Source organism: Passer domesticus, chromosome 5 (assembly GCF_036417665.1).
Source record: "Passer domesticus isolate bPasDom1 chromosome 5, bPasDom1.hap1, whole genome shotgun sequence".
NCBI classification, from domain to species: Eukaryota; Metazoa; Chordata; class Aves; order Passeriformes; family Passeridae; genus Passer; species Passer domesticus.
In genome coordinates, this window is record NC_087478.1 from 43,045,732 (window position 1) to 43,066,826 (window position 21,095).

The 21,095-nt window shown below is 36.4% G+C and overlaps 1 protein-coding gene across 4 annotated transcripts in view; it reads right to left on the bottom strand.

Moving 5' to 3' along the window:
* Nucleotides 1–380: 380 nt before the first annotated feature.
* The window catches only part of NR2C1 (nuclear receptor subfamily 2 group C member 1), a 47,312-nt gene continuing 26,597 nt past the window's right edge, over nt 381–21,095 (bottom strand). For all 4 annotated transcript variants that reach the window (XM_064419743.1, XM_064419742.1, XM_064419744.1 and 1 more), the window contains 10 exons: nt 19,462–19,641; nt 17,352–17,499; nt 17,162–17,252; nt 15,329–15,513; nt 11,854–12,016; nt 10,353–10,474; nt 7,224–7,363; nt 5,227–5,364; nt 1,468–1,573; nt 381–937 (listed from right to left, as the gene is read on the bottom strand). In XM_064419743.1, coding sequence (XP_064275813.1) covers nt 763–937; nt 1,468–1,573; nt 5,227–5,364; nt 7,224–7,363; nt 10,353–10,474; nt 11,854–12,016; nt 15,329–15,513; nt 17,162–17,252; nt 17,352–17,499; nt 19,462–19,641 — 1,448 coding nt within the window. In that variant the 3' untranslated portion in view covers nt 381–762. The remainder of the gene's footprint in view (nt 938–1,467; nt 1,574–5,226; nt 5,365–7,223; nt 7,364–10,352; nt 10,475–11,853; nt 12,017–15,328; nt 15,514–17,161; nt 17,253–17,351; nt 17,500–19,461; nt 19,642–21,095) is intronic.

A 21,095-nucleotide genomic window follows, 5' to 3' on the forward strand; every position in this document is an offset into this window, starting at 1 on the left:
TTTGAATGCCTGCAGTATACACTTCTCTGTTAGTTTTTCATAGTATGAAACAGCTGATGTCTACGACATTATTGTTAGAATATAGTATTCTGTTGCACCTACAAAACAGTCACTACTGACTCTTTGCTCCTTGTCTTTTGATCAGCTGCATCAATGTTAACACCAGAATATTTTTAAATGTGAACGTCCTCTATTTTCCTGCACTTGGGGTATGGTATCCAGTGTTTAATTCAGCAGGAAACAAATCACTCTTCAAAACAACAGCCAAAACTAAGCTGGATCTTGTCTGCATGGAAACTGGCCTTTTTCAGGATGTTTGATTATGTATTTTCCATTTGATATGTGAAAAATAACTAGCAGCAAAACACTGAAAACAAAACTCAGAGAGGAAAGTTAATTTATTTGTCTAAAACATCAAACTAAGTTGAGATACCTTAGTTTAATCAAAGCTTCTTCCGTTTCCTCATAAGCCTGAACTTCATAAACAAATATTCCAAGTCCGTCTACCTACAAAAATAGGAGGGACAATTCTTGACCTTCTTCAGATATCAAGTTAATTTACAAGTCCTTGAAGACAGATGAAGAACAGGAAGGGATCCTATATCCTAATACACTCCACCACATTTCCCAAGTGTACTGGAAAGGAGGAATATGAGCCTTCTTTGGAAAGGTGCATTGGAAGGCTTATGACCATCTCTTGGAGACAGGGTATGCATTTACATCACCATGACTGCCATGGTAGAGAATCCTGGACTGCTACTTTTACACACCATGCCCTATGATCTGAGAGTTGTAGTCTGCTGTCTCCATTCGCAGAATGTATGGGATGATGCTGTCAATCTGAACATTTCCAATCAGTCCTGCAAAGAACAGCTCTTCAGTGATGGCAGCACTCATCAGCCTAAGAGCGGGCAATCGGAGAAGAAGTCTAGATAGTCTGGAAAACAAATTTGGTGGAAAGTGTTACTTAGCAGATCACAGATTTTAGTGTTGTTTTCCATGACATTATCAGCAAAAGAATAGAAAAAATATGACAAGGGACACTACTGGTCAAAGTTTGCTATATTGAGTTTATGAAAGGCTTAACTATTTAAATCAGTATAGCATTAAATTTATGTTTAGTCATGTCTTGAACAGTACAGAAAATGTACAAATGCGTGTGAACTACAGGTACTATGTATGTTTGGATTTGAGACTAAATGAGGAAATATTCCAAACAGATGCAATTCAAATTGAATGTTACTAATATTTATTTTGGATATTTAATTTTAGAAATTAATAATGAGATGAAAAATACTACATATAGTATGTATGACCACATGCATAATATTTCAAGTGCTCTAAAGATAATTCCTTAATTTTAATGAGGTTAGAAGAAAACGTATGTATCTATTACATGAAAAACTACAAATCAGTTTTCAGACTCTGAAAAGACAATTAATCAAGTAAGCATCTTAGTTTACAGACCTGTAAGTATCATCCGGATACGCCTTTGTTACATAGTCCTGGAACTCCATGTAAGCTTTCTCTTGAAATTTCTCAATCTGTACCACATTTTCTAGACCTGGGTGATCTGAAAAAAAAAACAAAACTTCTTTGTTGCACCTGTTCTACAGAAAATCCATACAGACTATCCAGTTGCCAATATACTGATATAATTAAGTGGTAGCTGCAGTAACTTCAGCTTTAGTGGTAGACACTACTTTACCTGCTTATATTTTTCTTTCTTTACATTTATATTTTACTTAACTTTCCATAATAAAATCAGACATTTGAAAGAGTTCAAATAAATTCAGTGCTTGCAATGTTTATGTTAATCTTGATGATACAGCTCTGTTCTCTGTGTAGCAGTAAAACACTGGATTGTTTCAACACACTGACACTTCCTGGAACATTGGATGCACAAATAATATTTGGGTGAAACGTGAAGTATAAAATTAAGATCAGTGGAAGAAGCAGAATAAAAAGCTGTGAACTACCTAAGACTTGTAGAAAACAGTAGTGAACCATAGAATATGATGAGTTAGAAGGGACCTATCAGTATCAAGTTCAACTCCTGGGCCTGCACATGACACCCTAAGAATCACACTGTGTGCCTGAGAGCACTGTCCAAATGCTTTTTTAATTCAGATACTTGAGAAAGGTTTGTATGTAGCAGACTGTTCTATCTGGTGCAAAAATTTCAAATGTGCTAATTATAATTTTTAGCAGTGACTTGAACTTACTTGAAATATAAGTGTTGCTAAAATGAAAGGACATTCAACCTAACTGTCAAGTCACTCTTGGAAATTATTATGCAGTAATTCTGAACTCTCTACATGGTCTGTCATTTTATTATCCATCTATCTGAATGTAAAAATTTTACTGTCACTAGCATGACAAATCATGTAGATGAAGAGTTAGAGTTGATGTGCAAAATGCATCACTTTGTGCTGCTGCTTTTAGAGCCATGTCAGGAACACAGCAAGAAGTCAACTTCTGGAACAGTTTGAAGAGCACTGCTTGTACACTTGCAGCCATTTAGAAAGATGCCAAGTCTTCTTGGCACACCCTTTGCACTAATCTCTTTGCCCAAGGCTGTCTTGTGGCCATCAAACAGCTGGCTTGGCCCAGCTGAATCACCAGGGCCTACTAAAGGAGATGTTCTTAACTTAGGGCTCTGCTGCATGCACAGCCCAGCCCCATCCTGCAGTACAGCAGTAAAATCCATGCCATTTTAAATTTCTGGCCTGTGAGTCATTGCCAGGACATCCCTTCTGTTCAAGGTACCAAGCATGACTTTCACATGTACAAAGATTTTGTTATACGGCTCAAGGATCAAGAGTTCTGACAACACATTGCCATTAAAGCAACTAGTCATTAGTAATGTGAATTTGAAAACATCAGCTAAAGAAAATTTCTCTCAATCATGTGACTGAACTAGAGTATTTTCCCAAGGTATTTTTCCTTCTACCTTTTGTGTTGTCAAATATAACTGGAAGGAGATGAACTTCAGACTAAACTAATAGGTAAATACTACTTTGCAAGTGTAAGGTTCCTCAAGAAGGAATCTTTCCACACAGGCCTCTATTTATGATAGAGGATTCTATCATAAATCCTAGTGGACATAATTCCAAAAAAATGGACTTGAGGTAGTCTCCCATAATTTTGTTTCTTCCCTGAAGTAACCTCTACCAGTTTTTGTACAGGAATGCCATGAAAAGGATTGCTTGCGTTAAGAACACTTGGAGGAGAATTGTATCTCCTGCAAGTCTTATTTATTAAAATTAAACCAGCAGACACCCTCCTACCATCCACTTAGAGAATGTCTCTTCTGTAATAATGGTGTATTTGCAACTGTTCAATCCTCAGCAGAAAAGGAAAACTGCCAAGATTTTCAAGCATGCTTAATACTGTGTTTAAACCAAGCGGGTTTAATGGTGAGTCCTGCTTATCAGGAAACTGAAACTGTCTCAGTGATACTGTGAGCTATACAAGCAAACACATAAAACCATGCAAGACTCTCCTGGTCAGAAGGACTGACAGCAGGATTATGTCTTAGAGTAAAACACCCAGGATCTGATTTTCCTTAGTGATCCACAATAGAAAAAATATCACAATAGGAATTCCTCTGGGTATTTGTCATCTTTTCTCAAGGATTCTGACTCTACTTATACCACCTTTTATTTGCATGAATGTCTTTCATCTCAGAAGTCTTCCATTACTGCAAAATATATATATAAAGTTTTATATATATAGGTAGCAATGGAAGAGATTCAGGGTTTTGTTTGTGCTCTTTGATGAATACCATGAATTCCTGATAATGCTGCCACTTTTACGAGATAGATACTACATATATCTTTTACTAGGTAGATACCACATAGTAGTATATAGCTAGTAAAAAATATCATGCAAATCTGAGGGAAACTGCAAAGCAAGAACCTCATAATATACTAATTCTATATATTAGAAAACCTGCTTAAAATTTACATTTTAGAAGGGTCCAAATTCTAAAAGATTTTCTCAGCTCAACTAGTTTTTCTATGTAAGGGTGAACTGCAAGTGAACGCAAAAAGAAAGTTCTTCTTGGATCTAGTAAGTCTAAAGAACCAACTACCCAGATCTCCTCCATGTCCTACACTACTGACAGGGGTAATTAAGATTCTGTAAGCATTTTAACATCTGCTCTAATCCTTTTTACAGGACATCAACATCTTCAAAAGGCAGAGCAACAAGGATTAAGGAAGCTGCTGGTGCTTTTAACCCCTTCTAATGCGAAATGGAGTAACCAAAGACTTACTTTCTAAATGTGAGAGTGAAAAACTCTTGGAGACAGAGGAAGTACTTGAGATTTGCACATTTTCTTTTGATAAAAGTCTTTATTTGGCTTTGTATTAAATCCCAGTTATGAATGATGAACCTAAGGCCTGCAGGATGCTGATAGAATACCTAAATACCTTTTGTGAAAAGTTAATTCTGCAACTTCCAAGTAAGAAAATTAATTTTGTAACTTTCTACATCCAGGCATAAGGGACACACAATGCAATTACCCAGTAAGTATCTACCATAACCAGAGGACTCTTTCCTCCCTATTGTAAACTAATCACCCAGAAGGGAAATAAAGTTATATTACCTCCACTGTCTAATGTCTGTCTAGTAATGCTGCTGAGAGTACATTAAGCAAATACTTGTTTAGAAGACAGAAATAATAACATAAGTGAATGTTTGTGGTGCTCATTTGCCAGAAATGCTATATGCATTGTCTGTGTGGGGGAGAGGTGATGTTTCTGTAATTCTGAATGTGAGAACTGATGCCCCAATAGTTTTTCATATATTAAAATCCCAACTTCAGTCTATCTCATCTGGATGTGCAAGAGCAACACTTCAGAAAATCAAACTGCAGGTCTTCAGAAAATGTACCCCTGAAAGGAGGCACAGAATTAAAAGTAATAAATAAATAAATGAAAAGAAAAAAAATCCCAAAACCAAAACAACGAAAAGCACGAGTGGCACAGCCAAGAAATAAAATTTACAAATAAAAAGAATCAAAGTCCCCCCCTGAAAAAAATGTCCCCAAAGCAACATTCAGTTGTTTACATTAGAAGATTAACCCTCCTCTTCCTACACTCTTTACAAACCTTCCAAGATTCCTCAACAAATGAGGCAGTAATATAATGCATATAATGTAACAGGTATGTGGCAACAAACAGCACAGATTAAAATGTTACATTTGGAATAATTACATACCAGGACTGAAGAGGACAATTGCTTTCAAATATGCATATTCATATCCATCTAGACACAGTTTAACCATGCTGTTACAAAACTCTTGCAATTTGAAGACATGCTCCATTACTAGCCTTCCTCTGTCTGTTGGCAATTTCTCTAAATCAAGACACACACAACAAAAATTCCCAAGTTAACACACATGCAAAAATGTGGTCACACTGGAATGTCAAAAATAATTATTTTATTAGATTCAAACAATGGGAAATCTATGCCATCTATAAATTCCTGTTAGGTTTGAATAATCTTGACACCAGCAATTACAGAGTATTAACTCTGTTTTTTCACCTCTTCCAATTAGGATCTTCCTGCTAATGCTTCCAGTTATCAGACATGGACTAGAACTTGAAATGATCAAGGAAGGAAGAGACTACTTCTAAGTAAAGCATACACTGCTAGTGCTGACCTGTGCCTAAGGCTCAGGTGCCACATGGAAGGACAGTGTCCAGCTTTGTGGGTTGTTCAGTCAGAGACCATGTCACTGCTGGGAAAGGTGTACCACACACCTTCCCTGACTGACACTGAGGGGAATGTGGCTGGTGCAGAGCTGCTCCCCTTGAGTCAGCAATAGCAAAGCAGCCTGAAAACTCCATCCCCTCCATAACCCATCAATCTAGAGTCCCTAGACTCCACAAACTTGGTATCTCTTGAGATACTGCAGCTGGCAGACTTCATAACTCGTTCTTGCAGTCAACCTGGACTCCCAATTTAAACGGTACAAATACGTATTTGTAATAATGATAAAAACATGACTAATTACTACAATATCCTTTCTGGGTAAACATACTTTAAATATTACATAGACCAAAAATTTCCAGATTCCATTTTTATCTGCTAGAGACAATCACAGATTTGTTAGTATCTTTAGCTGATCCAGTACATCTCATGATTTGATCAGTTTGTTTTAAGCTATTGTTATTTACAGGAGGATCTTGTGGATGTTTTTAAATCACGAAAACCCCTTGGAAATAATTCTTTAATTACCTTATCATAAAAGAAGATGAAAACATCTATAGTCTGGTAGGCTGTTTTTTTCTAGTTTAGCAATCTGCATTTGCATAGCATCAACAACAGTGAATTTTCATACCCCTAACAGCAAACAACTCAAAAATTCAGTTAAATCTAAAAATGCTTAGATTTTTCTATGAGCACCTAACTTATGAATAATGTGTTATGACTATGAACACATGAAGACTATACTATTATTGACTGGATAGCTTTTAGTGATGATAACCTTGTGAGTATCCACAAGGACAACAAAGCTTTCAGCTAAAACTCCCTTCCAGCTCAGAACAGAATTAAAGAGGCCAACTGATATGTCTTTCATTTGAATGAAAAATATGCCAAAGATGTAGGACATAGGATTAGCAAGGAACAAAGTGTACTTATTGGAGATCTGTTGAAGACTTCCATGTAGACTAAAACTGATATACAGAAGTCAACAAGCCAAGTTATCTAAAGGAACTGTATCACCAAGCTGGTATTCAGTTATCTAAAGGAACTGTATCACCAAGCTGGCATTCAGCTGCTTTGTGTCACAGCTATGAAGAGCAAGGACAGGTGGGTCATTCTTGACTTTGCATCTTTCATACAGAGGAACCATATTCACAGTACTCTTGTGTTCTTAACACTGATGCTGCCCAAAATATTCCCAATTAGGGCTGATGATATTAACAGATGAGGATACTATTAAACAATATAACACACACACACAAAAAAAAAAGTGATTTTTTATTTGGAGTTAAATATTATCATAGAATTTTTTAGCAATTTTGCTAAAGTCAGCTGTCTTGTGGACTGTAGTTGCTAGTATAATTTTGTTTCAATACCAACATGAAATTCTTTAAACCGTAAATTTACAATAACTGAAGGATAAATAAAGAGCTTCTGCACACTTCAACACTTAAAAAATATCAAGTAATTCTCCAAGTCTGGCATGTGCACAGTATACACCTTACCTTGCTGTAAACTGCCTTGAAGGTGATTAACAAAAGCAGCTAAGATCGTTGCCACATTCATAACTTGTGAGCATTGTGCTAGACCAAGCGTAAAAAGTTCATTCCAGCAGGCTTTTACTAATGATATGCTGTTATCCTGTCTATTAAAAAGCACAATAATTTAATAAAACCAGTCATTTGCATTCACACTTTTTAAAAATTTGAATAACACTTCATAAAACACTAATCTAATTCAATCATTACAACCAACACCAAAATGAAGTTCTGCATAATTTTTCTTTGCATGCTAGAATTAAAACACCTTGTTTAAAGTGACTTTTGTAAAGCAATACATTTTTGTTTAAATGACCTAAAAGGAGATCGACTTCTATAACAAAAGCAAGCTGAAGTTACAGTAAATGATAACTGCCACAGTGTACTCCATCATGCTAGTTTTCTTAGGATTTGGGACAACATTTATATGCATGGACAAAAAAAGATTGCACTGTTCCTGTATTGTGGATGCAGAACAGACTCACGGGTTTTGGGGTTTTTTTCACTTGAAAACTGACAGGTTGGTATAATTTTTTAATTGAAGATACAGATGAAATGGAACATGTGTGATCAAGCTTCTGATCTTCCTGACTGCTACTTTCTGCATCCCTTTCAAGTTTGGAATAAGGTTTGAAATACAGACTTCAAAGTATAAATACCAGTCATAAGGATTCATTTGCTGCAGCTTAAAATAAAGTATATCAATTCATATTCAGCCACTTTTGTATTAGTAACCCAACTTTCAGTTATGCCAAGCATCTCTAACTCACAGAGCTTAACAAGAGCTCAGTACCTTAAAAAGCTAATCCCACCAGAGAGGAGTCAAATTCAGGTACAACGTTTCACAGTTTTAGGCAGTGAATACAAATAATAGAAATTTAAAAGAAGTACAAGATCTATCAAAGAAGAAAAGCATATTAAAGCTAGGATTTCAACTACAAAAATACAGTGGAACAGATTTTTGAAGAATGCAGATATTATCTTCAGGAACAATTCTGATGATTTAGTGCAATACTAAGATGTCAAATGACTGGTGAACACAGACTTGTCCTTAACTGGATTACACAGAGCTTACTGAGAGCAATATTTTCATTTGGATCAAGTTTGTTATGGTAGACATGATACTGTACATGCAGCTTCTGCACGTATTTGTCACATCTTTGTTCATCTCCTTTAACAGAAAGGGACTGTGCTGAGCACCACTGAAAATAGGGTGTATTGGCAACTCCTCTGTGTGTGTGTAGATAAACACATCATCTACAGCATCTTTATGGCTGATCAAAGTTACACCAGAACCAGTTCTTAAGTTTGCTTACCCAGCCTCACAAAACTAAGAGGCTGTAAGCAGCTTGGTGAAGGTTTCAGTAGGAAACTCTTGTGAACAAAGATGGCCCTGCAGGAAGATGAGCTAATCAATATCTGGCATCATTAACTTCATCATTAGGTCAAAGGCAACTATCCTGCTGTGACTAAAGGAGAATGTTGCCTGAGGAAGAAACAACCTGGGTACAATAATCCATCTTCCTTATAAAACCATTACTCATCATGCTCCATGAATTTCTCTTCAGTTTAAAAGTGAAATGAGTCACCCTTCTGAAAGCCAAAATTATAGGATATAATGTACTCCAACTATAAAGGCTGCATTAATTTCAAATAAACCTCCAATTGAAAACAGGTTGCATTTTAGATGCTTCAAAGAAAAACTGAATTTATGTTATTTACATACTGTTGCCCATGATCTCGACTGGGTCTATAAATGCTATTACAGGTGAATATTAGCACTCTTATGGCAGCTTACTCCTCCATATTTTTTAACCAGAAAAATATATTGTGAAATAACAGATAGAAAGTGCAGGTGCAGATTTTTCTCACTAAATCTTTTTGGAGAGAGGCCTTCTGTACTACATTTTATTTTTAAGAAGCAATTTCCATTTTTTGTTAGAATACCAATTTGTACTAATTTGCAGTTGTCTCTCTGTAACAAAAAATTTTTGACATAACATACTATGTTTATTTGCTATGCCTTTTGTAATTCTGCAGGTCAAAAATTTCTACCAGAATAAAGCATAATATTTACCTATTTTTTTGCCCCTACTATTCTTTATACAATATTCCTTTCTCCTTCTCCAACACACAGGCTTAATTACACACAATACAGTATCTTTTCTTAAAAACTGTAGAATCATTTGGTTGAAGCATCTGAGTAAACATAAATGGTAATCACAGATCATCCTGCTTTGACAGCTTTCCTGGAAAAGGGGACAATCCCTCATTTTAAAAAGGAATTCTCTTTGCTGCCACAGTCACAGGCTGTTTTGATATAAATTAAACAGAAACACTGCAAATGAGAACCAACTATCATGATTTATTCACCATTTGTGTCAGAGCTGATACAGTATCTTTATTTGTTTGCTGCATCTTCATAAAATTACTTCTGAATATTATATAAATCAGTTTTTCCCATGCAGTTTGGACATCATTTTTCATGATGATCAGCAATGGACTACAAAACTGAACTTAAGTGATACAATGAATTCTTATGGAGAAGCAGGACTCTAAACAAACTCTAAAAAGAACAGTTAGAATTACCTTTTGGTTACAGGAGCCATTTATTTTTGGAAAATCTTTTGAAATTAGACAACTTTATTCTGAATGTCTGCTGAATCTAGCTAATAATTTTCTTCATGTAGGTTATTAAAGGCAAGGAGTAATTCACCTTATAAGGATAAATTTTGTGGATTCAGACAGGAGCTTCTTTTTGGTGATTGCCTGATACGCATCAGGATGTAGCACAGAGCTGTAGCTATTAAGAAGCTGATAGAAATTCCTAGTTTCTCAAAATATATTTGAGAAGCAGCAGTGGGTAGGCATTCAATTGTTTTAAATCCACTCCTTTTTCTTACAAAATCCAACCAAAGTCCTGAATTTGCACTCAAAGTGAGAGTAGTTTTAATTCAGAAAATTTACTTTACAATTAAGGTTTATAACAATTTTAATTTGTAGTTTTATTTTTTTACAAGTCCCTGAAGAAGACAGCAAAACCCAAAAATTCCAAAGCACATATGCACAATGTAAGTGAATAAACAGAACACTTACCCCAAAGCTTGGAAAGATGGAATGGAACGTGCCCAGTGCATGGACAAGAAAAGCAACCTGGAGGCAGACTCGCAGATATAGTGAACATTGAGATAATCAGGCATAGGAGAAGGCATGGTGAGCTGCAAAACAAAAGTAGGAAGAAAAAAAGAAAGAAGAAAGTGTAAGATAGTTATTTTACTTTCTTCATAATATGTTTAGGAAGAAATCAGTCCTTTGAGTTTCTGTTAAGTGAAATAATAAAATTGTTCTTTAAATAAAAAGGTATAATCCCAACAAAACGGAATGACTCCCTTTTGCATTATTAGCCACACCATTACACTCTGTGAGTTAAAGAACTACACAGCAACAAAAAAAGACAAAGTTTGATTTGCAGATAGACATTCATGTCTGGGACAACTGGAGATGGAAAATCTCAAAACTCAACTTCTGAAACATTCTCAAAGAATAAGAGAGAAGAATCATTGTAACTGGAATGAACTTGCTTACATTAGAGGAGTGACAACTCCTGGAGAGAGAGAGAGAAAGAGAGTGTGTGTGAGAGAGAGAGAGAATTCCCTTTCACAAAACTTTTTTTTTTACTTTTAATTAATATTTTACAAAGAAATACAAGAGACATCTTTTGACGTTTGAGCAAAATACCCAATACACAGCTGCTCCCAAGTCCAAAAAATATAACCAACATATATCAGAAAGGATGTTCACAAGGTCAGTAAGTAAAATATGTTACCTGCATATGTGAAGAAAGAGATTCCACCCAAAATAGCTTAGAATATTGTAATACTGTCTGAAGACAGTAATTCTGTCTTCAGAAATTAATATTTTTTAATATAATGTTTTGGCTAATGCAATTAAAAAAAAAAAAAAGCTGACATTTGCATTAGAGATATTCATTTGAATGATCAAAACAGATGCTGGTAAGAGGGGTAAAGTTTAACCAGACGCCTGTTAATAAGTTTTCAGATGACCAAGCTTTTTGATTTGTCCATGAAAAATAAGGTGATAAAAAAAATAGAAGGAATTCAAGGAATTCCTGCAAGCTTGTAAAATGAAAAATAAATCCAGAAAATATATGGCTAACTAACACAATTACTACCATGCTAAAATAGAGTATCTACACAAACAAGAAACTGACAAATACATTTAAAGGTCTCAAAATCCAGTTGCATATTGCCTCAGATCCACCCATTAACAACTGAGAATGTGGATGCTGACTTTGCTTCATGCAAAAACTTTGTCTTTGTAAATCATTTTGTATGGCTTACCCAGTATATTTAAGGTAAGAAACTATAAAATAAGCAGTGCAGCTAAACCACTGCAGAGTGCAGAACTTTCTCCCAAATTAACCAGTGAACAAAAGCAGTTCATTAATTGGAAATTAATGCCAATACCTGAACAAATATTCCTCTAAGAAATTCAAAATAAAGCTTAGTCAGATCATTATTGTACATCACTATGCCAAAACAGTTGTAAACAGTCAACAGTAGAAAGTATTCAGTACCCTAAATGCTACATGTGCATCACTGAGTAGTGGCCCCTCTATTTCAACGATGTTCATGCTGGTTTCTCCACCAAGCAGCTGTGCACTGGTGTCAACACTTTCAGAGTTCTGGCATGCTGCACTCTCTCCTGGATTTAATGCTTTTGCAAGAGTATCAAATGCCCTGTAAGATAACAAACAAACAAAAAGAAAATTTCACTTTAGAGACCGTTTCAATTTAAGAGGAACCTGCACAAGTCTGAAATCTGTATGTAGAAGTCTGCTTCAAAGAATGAGGTTTGGAAAATAAAAGTCAATAGCATGCTTTTCCTGACATTCCATTGAACTCTGAAACAAAAATTAGCAGCAGATCCTGTTTACATTAGTTGCCAACAAATTCACAGTTTTGACATATTGGTTGTGCTGCTGAATCACAGTTTGCTTTTCAAGATCTCTTTAGTGATGTTCTCTGAGAGCACTGACATGAGTGTTTTGAGGACATGATCACCAGACTGCTGTTACAGTCACTTAGCTCATGTATAAATTTTTCAGTCTTTTACTGCTATGAAGCACAAACAGAGTAAGATTATTTTTTGTTAAGTAATGAGTTAGATTTTTCAACTTAATTGGAAAAGACTGCTTCAAAATATGTAAGAGAAAGCACTCCCATGGTTTCAATACAACCCTTAGTACCCTCTACTGCATGGCAGTGACTCTTGGCTTTCACAAGCACAAATGCTAGAGGGCAGATGTCAGGACAAGCACAGATGTATTGCTCAATATTTGTCTGCTTGATAACACATGTTGTTTTTCTGCTCATAAATACACCCGAGAACTACAAATGACACACCTTCAATCACAAATACAAACTTGATCACTGCCTACAGACATATGACATATCCTGGGAACAGCAACATTTCTATACAGTATTGCATGAAAAACTTATGAACTGAGGCCAGAAAACTTTACAGAAGCTGATTATCAGCTTGTACATAGAGCTCATTCTCAATTTATAGATATGTTTATTACCACGGAATCTAAAATCACTGATTTAATGCCAAAATCTGGGATAGAACTTGGCCAGCTTCTCTACCCCCACACTCTCTAGCTACATGAATTTACTAACATGCTAAAAAAAAAAAAGAAAAAAAAAGAAAAAAAAAAGAAAAAAAAGGAGCTGTTTAACATAACTACACACAACCAAATGAAATATTACTGTGAAAGAGCTGCTGACACTGCCTCAAGGCTTGGGATGGTAAACAAACTAATTTTTGGTCCTCACTAGCCTGTGCACCTTGATGTATGCACATCAGGGTGACTGGGGCACACACGAGAGGACTGTACACACACCTGGGCCATCTTCTGTCTCTGGTATGCACAAAGGGAAGGCATTCATGGCTCAGCTCTAGAAACTACTATGGACTCCTCCTAGAAGAACTGAGTTTCAGGTCTTCCACAATTCACTTTGCAGTCTTAGGTAGATAGGCAAACACAGCAGCTCACTGACAGCTGCTTTTAAAGAAACAACAGGATCTCTGTAGGGTTCTTCATGTGGCAGGAACAGAAATTTAGGAGAAGAACAAGACTTCCCCTTTCCCCAAAAGGTAAATGCCATATGCACCTGTCACTATCCTGTATTTATTCTAGCACAGGGTGAAGAGTGCTAGAAAAATAGTGTGGGCATGTACACTTGTTAACCAAGTGTCTACCCACGACACTTTCCTCTCAAGTCACTCTTCTGTGTTGTTTTCAAAGAATTGTTCTCCCTCCTGTCTCAAAGTGCCAGCAGTAAGCCAGCAGAAGTCAGTAGCAGCTTTGCTTCCTTGTGGCTCAGTAATGAGTCCTTTCCTATACAAAGCCCCAACATGAGCAATGGCTGTAAGGTAAAACATCACAAAAAGGAGAATCCAGAACAAAGCTTGCCTGGGAGCTATGGAAATCTAGCACACAAAGTGAGAAAACAAGGCATAATCAAGATTAAAATACATGGCATTGATATCCTTTGCTACAGATAATTTTGGTTCTCTTTTTGTCAGGCTCAATCATCAACAGATATATAAGACTGAAGATAAACTGTAAAGAAATAATACCATGAAGCATTAGAGGACAAGGCACATAAGATTACAATGTAAAAGCAAAGGAGTGCCTGCAGCAAAAGCTGTAGTCTATGCCAGCAAAACTGAAATTATAACTACTGCAAGCAATGAATAAAATACATAAAAAGCATGGATGGATTAAATGTGCTCTCTGAAGTCCCTTAAACTCTTCTTCCTCCATAAACATCTGCATTTGTTAGATCATGCTGGCATAGGGTCTGACAGGGAACTCAGTAATTCAGAGAAATTTTTTACTTTCTCTTGGAATAACAGCTTTCCTGTCACAGCAATGTTTACTTGAACCTCCCCCACTGTACAGCTATTAGGTAACCTACTTGACAAGAGTACATCAAGTCAGAGCTCTTTCAAGCTCTCTGGCTGATAGAGCCAGATGCCTTTTCATAGACAGACTTTTAGAACTGAACAGAAACGCTGAAGTTGGTAAAAATAAGCAAATGGAAGTTACAGCAAATGAAAGATTACTACATCTCTTTGAACAGCCATAGTACTGAATGATGGCTATCAGCACATGCAACAATACTGCCCAAATCAGCATCTATAAGAAGTCAGACTGACTTTCTAAGCAGTATCTAAAGAAAGGAGCAGAAAAAATGTAATCTGCTTGCAATTACACAAAGCAGTAGAGACCACAGGGGAAATCAGATATTTCAGCCACTACACGCCCACCTTTTTCCCCTTAACCAATTTACTCCACACTGACTTTCAGAACAGAATGTAAAATGTAGGTGGTGAGTAAAAGAATATTGCTGGGACAGCAATCAGAAGCGTGCATGAGATAACAACCAAGGAAGAACAGGATTGTGATTGATGGAAAAACTGTGAATGTTCAGTATATACATCTTACACATATGCTCATCACAACGGCTCAGTTAAAACCAGTGCAAAACATGACTTTGTAAGATATTCAGTGAATGTATTAATATTGGTAGTGATAATTCTGTAACTTCTCTTGCATAGGAGGAATATGTTTTTCAAGCTTTTAAGGTGCTTAATAGTTACAGGCACTTAACACAGATGAGATCTCTTAAGAACAAGTTTTCCAGGATGATGCAAAGTACTAAGACTACAGTACAAGACCTAATGAAGGCCTACCTTAGTATGGCCAATCAAAAGGTAAGAAAATCAGCTGTAACATTTATACTGAAATTAATTTCAAGTACAAACAACTAAAAGGATTTCTTTCCCTAATGGAACTTTCTTTTCATTTCACTTGGAAGAATCTTACAATATTTACCTTCTACATGAGCTTATGCTGATATCACTATTGCTTTTAAAGCAGATAAATTTCCTGCATTGTGATGATTTAACTAATTGCCTGATCTGAATTGACAGAGTCTTTCTCTTGAAAATGAAGTATTTCTAAGTGTAACATGCCTTACCTTGTAACATCACTACTAGATTGCTCTTCTTGCTTGAGCTCAGATAATGATGCATCTCCATTACTCAAATTTTCGATCATGGATAGCTCTGTACTGCTTTGTGACACATCTTTACATTTACTGAGATTTGCTAGTGAAGTCACCACATTTGCCAGTGTACTTAAATCTCCTTGACATGCTTCTACCTAAGGGAAAAGAACAGCTTTTAATTCTCAGATAATTGGCAGCAGTTAACCTGCAAGAGAAGAGACCAGCTTTCACATAAATGAAGAATAGAGCATACACAAAGAAATACTTGTAAGAAAAGTGTTTTTAATACATGGGTAACCACAATACAGCAATCAAACATTACACTGTATCTAAAATATGGACTATTTTGACATTTACTTGTAAAAGTAATAGCTATCTATTTCTTTCAAAGAGAATACTACTGATGGTAAGCAGGTGCAGAAAGATTTCACATCTCTATGCACTAGTCTATCACCAGGAATATAAGACTGCTCTAGATTGTATTTTTAGTGTCTTCCTTCAACATGTAAATGAGTCAGTAGTAAAAAGTTAGAAGAATGAGGAGGAATGCATGAAAAGTCACCTTTATAAACAAGCATAAAAATAATTATGCTGTAGCCTTTTTGGTGTTTACGTCTTTGTTAAACTGCAAAGAAAAAAAGTGACCCAGTACTGGCTAGCAGCTCAGAGAGGCAATAAGATGTGTCCCACTCTGTCCCAGCAAAAAAAAAAAGTACATTATTACAGACAAGCATGCTGCTGCTAACACCACAGAGCGAGCAAAGCAAGATGCATAAAAACAGCATGAGGGTGTTGTTGGCCACTCCTCACACAGGGTACCATTTGTTGTCACTCGGCCCTAAAACAGGGCACTGATCTGACGGTGGTCACACAACTGACACCAGCGTCAGGCCCTTGTCATCTAAAATCTTCCCCTGATGGACAGAGGACTCAAAAGACTAGCACCAAATATAGTAGCAAGCATCAGCAGTTCATTAAAGCCTTCATACCTTCTCTCTCTAACAAGCCCACAAGCAATACAGACACCTTCCTCTCACAGCTCAACCTGCTAGTGCCAACAACACCTCTCTCCTCCGAACTCTTTATACCTTTTCTCTCACATACATAACACCTGCCTGCCCTTTTACTCCTCTGTGAGTGGTCAATACCCATCAGCAGACCATGATTCTTCTTCAATGCTGGTCTGTCACCTCTCTTACACAGCTGCAGCTTATCAGGGGCAAGACTACCTGCAACACTGTCTCCATTCTCTTACAAGCCACTCTCCCACACGAGGTAATTTAGTATCAGCTAGAAAAACACAAATGCTTCCTACTGTGCATACCTGAAAAAGCTACCACATGGCCTTAGTGGATCAGTAAGTGGAACAAAATGGAAACAAAGGAAAACCAGCTCATAAATAAAATTGTTGATGAGATAGGTCTTATCAGCTTTGCTAAAAAAATAGTGATTCGGGGGAAAAAAAATCCAAGAGCCATGTGACAGAGCCATGAGAAGTTTTGGGAACACCTCACGTTATTTGTACAAAAGAGTGAGCCAAGTGTCAGGATTATCCCAAAATAAAAATTAAAATAATAATGCCCTTAAGGCTCCTAAAAATGCGAAGGAAGGGCATTTACTTTGTTGTGTTTTTTTACTGTGTGAGGCTAAGAGGATTCTTGTAAAGAGAAGGTGTTTGTAACAGTGGTGAATGTTGTAAAGGAGTGTTTTAAAAATTAATTTAACCAAATAGAACACCCTTCTCTCCTTACATATACAATTACAGCAATTAGCTCTACTTATATCAGTCATATCATCACATACCTTATCTGGAGTCATCAGCACAGTAGGTTCACTTTTTATTGCAGATGGATGAATGTTAACAAACATTCCTGATTCCAGTAAACCCGTTGATCTGACAGAAAACAGCACAAGTTTTAATTTTGATTAATTTTAAAATTCAATTTTTTTTTCAGAAGACAAAGATAGCCACTTTTGAATACAATTTACATACCTTGCTGTTTCATTGTCTGTTACAAAAGTTGGGGTTGCAGCTAATGGACTACGAAGATCTTTCCGAATGTAGATCTTTTCTGTAGAAGCTGCACAGTTGGAAGATTTTTCTCTTGACACTTCAATTGGTTTCCTCTCACACTGTACAGCTACAGAAATAATACCCAACTATTAAATCACCCTGAATTACAGAATAAGAAATAATACTTTTTTATTTAATATTTGTTTTTAATGATAATTCTGAAAAAGTAGCTAATATATATATATATATATATTAAATATATCCCATAACCAACAAGCTAACAAGTTGGAAGAAACCAGCACGCCAACTTGATGAGTTCTAAGAGAAATGATGTAGTAGTCAAAGTCTGACATGGAACATATGCAACATTTTTAAGTTAAAATTAAGGGAGACATCCCTCATTTTTAATTTGACTCAAAGTGGCAGCTTAAAGCTTCTCATTCTCTCAGTTTCACTATCTCACATTCTCACTTCCTTTGTAAAGGACTCATGTACATTTTTCCATGGATTTTGGGTCTGTGTTGAACTCCTGTAACTTCATTCACTTAAAGAAGCTTCTCGAGTTAGGACTTCAGACAATACAGAAGGAAAGGCACATTCACAAAGTTGAGCTCAGACCATTTAAGATAAATCTGGGCAAGACCCTGGCCCACAAGTTAATGACTTCAAAGATGTGGATTTTTTACTTGAATGACTCAGTGAAACAAGGTGGAATGAACTGGAGCTTTAGCATATAGATGTATCACCTTGCTTTGAACATTCAAATTAAACTTATAGTATTACCCCCTAGGGGGAAAATGTGGAAATGTAAAAAATGTGTAACTTCAGATAAAAAATTAAAAATTTTCAAGATAGCAGTTGACTGTGATGATATTCCATCCATTTACACTGAAAAGTATCTTAAACCCCAAATGTTGTAATTTTAAGTATTGACAATGCTATTGAAGTCAGCCTGCAACCCACAAATAGTGCTTTGAAGGTGATGGAGGCAAGTATTTAATCCTCCTTTGGAAATGCTGTGCTTAGTAGCAGGGTCTCACTTTGCTGAGAAAAGGCCAAGGCTTCTTCAAGGAACAAATAACCCTCACTGAGGGAGCTACAGTCCAAGCCCATATTAGGTTTTCTTTCCTTTCCTTTCCCCATCCCACTGAGGAATGAGACTTCTTATCACCAACAATCCTCTCTCCCACTCAGTATTCCCCTGTGACAGGAGATTATTTTCCTGCCTTCTGATCCCTAAGCCCAGTGATTTTGTTGTGCTTAAGATGTCTTCTGTGGAGGGGCCTTTTCTTACTTACTGCCAGCTGAACTAGAGGGTAAAGATCCACTTTCACTGCCCCAGCTTTTCCTCCCTTTCTGAATTAATTTCCTCTGTGTTACTGATTTCTGCTGGCAGAAGCAGGGCTGTAAGGAGGAAAATGTCCACAGAAGTTCAAGAGGGTCAGTAAAATAAGTGCAGGATGACAGAGAACAAGACCAATACTGTATGTACTACAACAGTGTCACAGTATTAGGTCTGAAGAATTTATGTTTTGTGTGATTTTCTGTGTATTTAGTATTCTGATACTGCTGATATTGCACTACCACTACATCTAATGTATGGAAAGCTAGAAAGGAACTTGGAATCTGCGGGAATTGGTAAGAACTGAACTTTAGATCACTGTGGATCTCTGCCTTGTGAATAACTGTCTCTGCAGAGCTTTGCCAAAAGTGAATAGCAACATCAGTTGTGGAAAAACTGAAAGGAAGATAGAGTTCAAAAAGTTGAGTACCTTATTTTACATATAAAAAAACCTGAACTGCACAAAAAAAAAATGCAGACATGTTTGATATTTGCCATGTAGGAATTTAGTGAATTCATTCAAGTGAATCCATTCACTTTCATCACATGAGATGGAGTTTATTAAGCTTTTAAAGCAAACACCTGAAAGCATTTAATATTTCTGATACACCAAACTTGCTTTAAAGGAAGAAGATACAACGATTTTAAAATATGTAACCAAGATAACCATTTGCAACTATACAAAGCATATCTTTTGCAGCAGGAAGCAGCTGCCAGGTGAAGTAGATTGCTCTTATTCAGACTTACAGTCTTGTTTCATCCCAAAGGCAATGCATCTCTGCAGCCTACAGTACTGACAGCGATTCCGGTGGTGTTTGTTGATGACGCAGTCCTTCGTTCCTCGGCAGGAATAAACCAAATTCTTCCGTATACTCCTCTTAAAGAACCCTTTGCATCCCTCACAGGTTACTGCTCCATAATGACGCCCTAGTTACAAAGTAACAGAAAATATGACATTAATTTTACAGTATCATATGAATTTTTTAGACTTGACATTTATTAAAGACAAAGTATTAGCTATTTTACCCAGAAAAAGAACACTTGTTTTTCCTCACGGGTTGCAGATCTTAAAATATATTGGGGCAATAAAACAACATAAAAAAGTAAGTGAACCATTTTTCTAGTTTAAACCACTTAAACAGGATTTTACAAACAGGCAAATTGCTTCTTAAATTATTTCCCTATCTGTTGACAGCAATGTTAAAAAAGGCTAAGAAAACAGGCTAGTGAGAACATAGCAAAAAAAAAAAATTAATTTACAGATTTCTCTAGTAATTTTCTAGTGATTTCTCATTACAATTTCAGCTGTTGAAACTGTATGCTTTAAATCTAACGCAACCATGGAAAGTGCAAACATGGCATTTGACAGCATAAGGCAATCACTTCAAAGCTTTATTTTCATTTCCCTCACAGGGTAATGGTATGTCTGTACTTCTTGCAGTAAAACATCAATGAAAGAATAATCTAGAATAAGCACCATTTTTTTTTGAAGACCAGTTCTGCAAGTCTTCTTGCTGAACGAATATAAAAATTTCTAAGATATACTACAGAAAGTAAGTTTTACAATTATTTTTAGAAGTAAATTATTTTGATTTTGCATAAAATATAAACATTAAGAAAAAGAATTGATGAAGGCATGCTTAGCAGTTGCAACAATTTTAAGTTATGAATCCTTGAAATACCTATGGCACATTACAAAACAAATCACATATATGACCTAATTCAGGAGAAAAAACTTTAAGGTTCTTTCCTGAAGTTTCTAGAAATTCTGACAGGTTTTCTAGATTCCTTTATCACAACCTTTTTACCACTACTAAAATGTGAAATTTCAAAGGCATCATATGTATTAAAAGAATATTGTCTGAAACATTTTAGTGGCAGCTGGGTTATGAATATTCATTCTGGATTGCAGCTTGGAAGTGCCTGCAAAGCAGTTTCCATGACAGTGCTTGTCACATGGGAGGCTCCCCAAAACCTGCAGCTGCTCAGAGGAACATGGCACTCTCCCCATAGTCATTACCACTGCCCAATATTCCAAGGCCAGCACAGGAGGAAAACCTCCTTGGAACTCCAGCCCCTCAAGGGAGACTCCAGCCCTCCTCTGGGGAGTCAGAGAAGTTTTAACAATCAGAACACACCAATCAGATCTTTGCCTTAAGTTTGGCAGAAATTTCCTTGAGATGGGTGAGAGCTGACAAGTATTTAGAGCTCTAGCAACTGTATTTTTTATGTTAAAACTTTTCCAATTAAAAAAAAAAAATTAATACATTTTACTTTCTAGCAGGTTTGCTCCCTGCTAAAGGGAGACCTCATAGTGGTCTGCAGGTTCCTCACAAGGGGAAATGGATGAGCAGGCACTGACCTTCTCCCTCTGGTGCCAG